At 34.1% G+C, this 4,900-nt stretch overlaps 1 protein-coding gene across 1 annotated transcript; it reads left to right on the forward strand.

Annotated features, from left to right (window-relative positions):
• The first annotated feature begins 3,170 nt into the window (after nt 1-3,170).
• On the forward strand, nt 3,171-4,405 carry LOC118752703 (alcohol dehydrogenase 2-like). Its single transcript, XM_036487582.1, has 3 exons — nt 3,171-3,360; nt 3,481-3,882; nt 3,991-4,405. The coding sequence occupies exons 1-3, from the start codon at nt 3,268-3,270 to the stop codon at nt 4,267-4,269; spliced, it is 774 nt and encodes a 257-aa protein (XP_036343475.1). The 5' UTR covers nt 3,171-3,267; the 3' UTR covers nt 4,270-4,405.
• The last annotated feature ends 495 nt before the right edge of the window (nt 4,406-4,900 follow it).

Consider the following 4,900-nt stretch of genomic DNA (forward strand, 5'->3'; position numbering starts at 1 on the left):
GATAAATCAGTAATTATTGAAGCTAATTTATTCAAAATTGATGCTTGCAACAATTCGTTACCAAGAAATACGTTTAGGATACAATTTTGAAAAATGGGCGTGGCACCGCCCACTTATGATCACATATATGTATCTCGGTAACCGTTCTACCAATTTGTACCAAACTCGGTGTGGTTATTGTACTTGCCACATAGAAGCAAAACGTTGAAACTTATTGAAAGCGAACTAAAATTACGGCCGCTTTTCATATAACAGTAAATTTCAGATATGCTTGCAACTTAAATATTTCGAAATTTAAGGACGCTAATTTACTCAAAATGGATACACCTCGGTTTACCATGTAGCGTTAGCTTTCGGAAAGGTGAAAAACATATATTTAATACTTGCGCCGGGTATTTAATGTTCGGCTCCGCCCGAACTTAGACTTTTTTACTTGTTATAGTAACGATTTTTTAAGGGTCTCATTGCATTTTTTGGGGACCTTTAAAAATGGTTAATATTAAAAAATTTTGAAGAACTTTCACCATATAAAATATGTACATGGAAAACTTTGGGCGCTTTGGCGGAGCTCCAAATTTTTTTTATTTCAAAACAAATAGCGGTATATTTTTTGGGTAGAGAAGAATCCTAGGAGCGAGAGCATTAAAATTTGGGTTTTACTATTTTTTTTTGGACCACCCTAATATACATACTAGGAAATACCTGCGTGATTCTCGGCACCTTAAAAGTATTCTTCTGTTGTTAATCCCTCTCCCTTCATCCAAAACTCTTAATACCCCTGTCCGTCTGACTCTATTTTTAGGTATAGCTATGAAAAATTAGGCATAGGATAAAAAAATTTCCTATTTCTCAATTTATCTGGAAATATTTTTAATTAATTAAAAGCCATTGACAATTGGTGCATCGCTTCGCAATCGGATTTTTTTTCCGGTTATGAATTTCGAACTTAGTACCGGTTAGCAGTTTACAGAAAAGCAGAGTGGTGACGCCCACTTTTTGAATATGGTGAGTTCAAAAATTAAATCGGCTCTTTTGTACGGGTTACCAAATTTGTAAAACCCGAAAGTGTAGTACCAGCTACCAATTTTGTAAAGTTTGGTGTCGGTTTGTTCATTTTTTTTAAATTAATAAAGATCAAAAAATAAACTAATATTTTATTAAACAACTGTTCTTATTTTTTGTTTATATTAAATAAACACACAGTCTCGCGATGGTTTGCCCCTTAAAAAAGTAATTGGCGATTTTGGTGGGCTAAATTACTTTCATTTTTTTGGTGTTACCATGAATTATATAAGTTTTTCTGATTTACTTTTAATTTTGCAGTTTTTGCCTCTGGTTCGGATTTATCCGGTCGAAATACATGTCGATGGGTGGGTCTGGTTAAAAATACACACCTCTTTTTTTGTATGCCGGTATAATTGGCTGTTCGCAAAGAATGCATCAAAAATGGTTTTCCTTAATCAAAAAGGTTCTAAACAATTTCAGTAGTGATCCACATATTAAATGAATATCTTAAAGTGGGAATATATTATTCATAAAAAGCACGCTGAGCATTAAAAGAGAAGTTAAACAAATTCTTAATAAAAATTTCACTTAAAAAATACTCAAATGTAAGTCCTAGTGTGGCCCGAATACGTCAATTAAGCACTTGAGTTATAGATATCTTCTGTTATAGTAGCAAAGGAATGAGAGTAGCCTATCTACAAAAGCGCCAAAACATCTGGAGACAATATATCTAACGATTTTTATTCCAGTTATCTATTACATAATGGTAGATAAATTTATACTTACACTGATTTAAGGCAGCACTATTTAGTTATGCCATTTTGGAAACACCTCTATTTATTCAAAATGTACATATGTACTTAGTTCCTATAAAAAAGAAAAATTAACAAAAGAGATAACAAATAGAAATCGTTTCAAAACATATGAATGATGACATACAAAAATTAAAATTTTGCGAGCATCAATTTTTTTCGCACTTCCATCTCTGACGTACGAAAGCAACCCTGCAAAAAATTCGATTAGTCCGGGAGTCGCAAAGAGATATGCAGCTAATTCCACTTTGGACCACGTTGGACCTTTTTATACCCTAATAGATATCTACAGCCATGAAAAATTATTAATGGAATTTTAAAAATAAAAATTATCGCTAGCTGACATTCGAAGCAGGGAGCTCAGGTTAGCTTTGAAAATTATTTGCTTCAGTGAATCGAATCGTGAATTATAAGAGATGATACTATTTAAACTTCAATTGTATTATGTAATACTAAATAATGCCCAACTGTGCGGAGACTAATCCGAGTCTAAACTTTTTAGAGATTACTTGCACAATTTTTTGCAGGGAATATTCGAGCATGACTTGTGCTGCCAATAGGCGACAGTAGTTGTGAGTTGCCCTTATCATTAGCAGCATGACTAAGTTCTATTGCAAAGCTGGACTTGCCATTGACTTTGCATAGAAGTAGTGTCAACAAATAAATATGTATTTACTTGTACTTAGATACCCTACAAGACATTGCTGAGCAATTTAGGCAAAACTTCGAACACATTTACACTTTTGTTTTTGTAGTACAGCATAAATGAGTAGTTTGACTATTGACAACATTTAGGGGAAAGTACTTAATTTTTGCCCATGGCCTTCACAGATACCTTTTCGAATTTAAGACAAATAAAATAAAGATCCAAATTTTGTATTATCATTCTGAAGTTATGTCTGACGGGATTCCATTCATACACATTTAAATAAATAAAATATATATCATTTTTCTTATTAATATTTTATGTGCAGTAGTCAGCTACAGGTTAGTTTACATCTAATGCAGGGCTAACACCCCTTGACTATTTCGCGGCCACCTGCATACAAATACATCTAGTTAGTTTTCCTCAAAGAAAATATACAGATAATAGTGATCTTTAGTTCCTTCCTAATCAACTTCAAGTTAACTTTAAGTTAGATAAATTTCTTGCAGGGTATAGTTCGCTTGTCTCTAACACATCTATCTATTCTGGCCGCGGCTTGATGATTTGACGGGAATCGTGCTGTATTTGATACTCATATCAGCTAATAATACTCAACTCATTTGACATGACAATTTATTATTCCAGCGTCAGCGTTAGTGTTATCTACTGATTCCAGATTATGAGCTATATAAGCGCGGCTCTCGATTGGAAACGGCATTAGTTGCATAGCAGCTTAGCAAGTAAAACGTTCTTTAGCAATTTGAGTGGATTGAAAAAAGCAAAAAAAAAAAATACAGAACAAAAATGCCTTTGAGCGGTAAAAATGTGATCTTTGTCGGTGGACTGGGCTTTATTGGCTACGAATGCTGCAAAAAGCTAATGCCCAAGAATATGGCTGTAAGTTGAGTATAGTAGAAAGCTAAATGAAATTCATGGGTGTTCTGCACCGAAAGTGTGTTTGATAATTTTTACTTAAAACATTAATGAATTGCAATTTTTTTAATTACTTTCTCTCAGAACTTCTTCGTGTTCGACATTTTGGAAAATGCTGACAACATCAAGGCACTGCAGGCACTCAACACCAAAACCAAAGTTCACTACATCAAATTCGACATCACTAAAAAGGAGTCAATTAAGAGCGCCATTGCCGAGGTGGTATCCAAGGCGAAGTACATTGATGTGCTGGTGAACGGCGCTGGCATTTTAACCGATCCCAATGTTGAATTGACAATGAACATCAACTTGATCGGCCTAATCAATACCACCTTCGAAGCATTACCTTTTATGGACAAGAACAAGCAAGGACGTGGTGGTGTAATCGTAAACATCGCTTCCGTGCTAGGTCTTGAGCCTTGTCCACCTGCTGCCGTATACTGTGCGTCCAAATTCGGTGTCATGGGCTTTTCGCGATCCATTTCGGTAAGTGAGAATTCTGAAAAAACACACAAAAAAAAAATAAAAAAATCGATTCTGTAGTATAATATAGCGAATATCAGTAATTTAATTTTCTTTTTATTGTAACCTTAGGACCCTTACTACTACAAAATCACCGGCGTAGCTGTGGTCACTTTCTGTCCCGGTTTGACAGAAACTCCACTGAAGAACAATATTGGTAGCAAATACACCTTCGAATACTCAAAAAAAATCAGTGAGGAGCTAAATGGTACCAAGACACAGAAACCTGAAGTTTGTGGAGCACATTTGGCACAGGTGGTCGAGTCGCATGAGAACGGTGGTATCTACATTAGCAATCAAGGCACTTTGTCCAAGGTCACACCCACCGTCTACTGGCAACCCACCTATTAGAGCGGCAAAAAGCTTAGATGCTTTGCCACATTGTACATAACTACATACATACATACATAATAAAATATTTTTCCTGTTAAATTAGTTTGTAAGTTTTAAGTCTGAGTTAAATAAATGTACATATAATAATTTCGCACAAAACGGTTACTTGTAATTACGTTTACTGCGCTGACCGTGAGTTGTTGGAAAAAAAACAATAATATAAAAAAAACTTTTTAATATACAACGCTTTTATAAATGGACTAAAAAGTAGAAAATAATATTTCTTAGTCCCATAGAATTTGTTTTGATAACTTTTGATTTTGAAATTTTAGCAAAAGTCATTATAAACAATCTATGAAATTGAAAATGAAAAACGTGGAGCGCATGCAATACAAAGCATTCGATTTAATTGACAATAGTCAAACTACATAACGTAGACCTAAAATTTCTACAGCGAAAGTAGAACTTTGAAATCGATTTTAAGCGGTCGTTATTCATATACCCACATACATACATACATATATTATTTTTCATATCAATTCAAGTGTATTACATGCGCCCCACGCTTTTCATTTTCAATTTCATAGATTGCTTATAATGACTTTTGCTAAAATTTCAAAATCAAAAGTTATCAAAACAAATTCTATGG

The sequence above is a fragment of the Rhagoletis pomonella genome, unplaced genomic scaffold, assembly GCF_013731165.1.
Source record: "Rhagoletis pomonella isolate Grant_MI unplaced genomic scaffold, Rhpom_1.0 Rhpom_scaffold_01762, whole genome shotgun sequence".
In the NCBI taxonomy this organism is placed as follows: domain Eukaryota; kingdom Metazoa; phylum Arthropoda; class Insecta; order Diptera; family Tephritidae; genus Rhagoletis; species Rhagoletis pomonella.

Coding starts and splice junctions, on each gene's coding strand:
- LOC118752703 (XM_036487582.1), top strand. CDS start 3,268: ATGCCTTTGAGCGGTAAAAATGTGATCTTTGTCGGTGGACTGGGCTTT. Junction 3,361..3,480: donor TAATGCCCAAGAATATGGCT/GTAAGTTGAGTA, acceptor ACTTTCTCTCAG/AACTTCTTCGTGTTCGACAT. Junction 3,883..3,990: donor GCTTTTCGCGATCCATTTCG/GTAAGTGAGAAT, acceptor TTGTAACCTTAG/GACCCTTACTACTACAAAAT.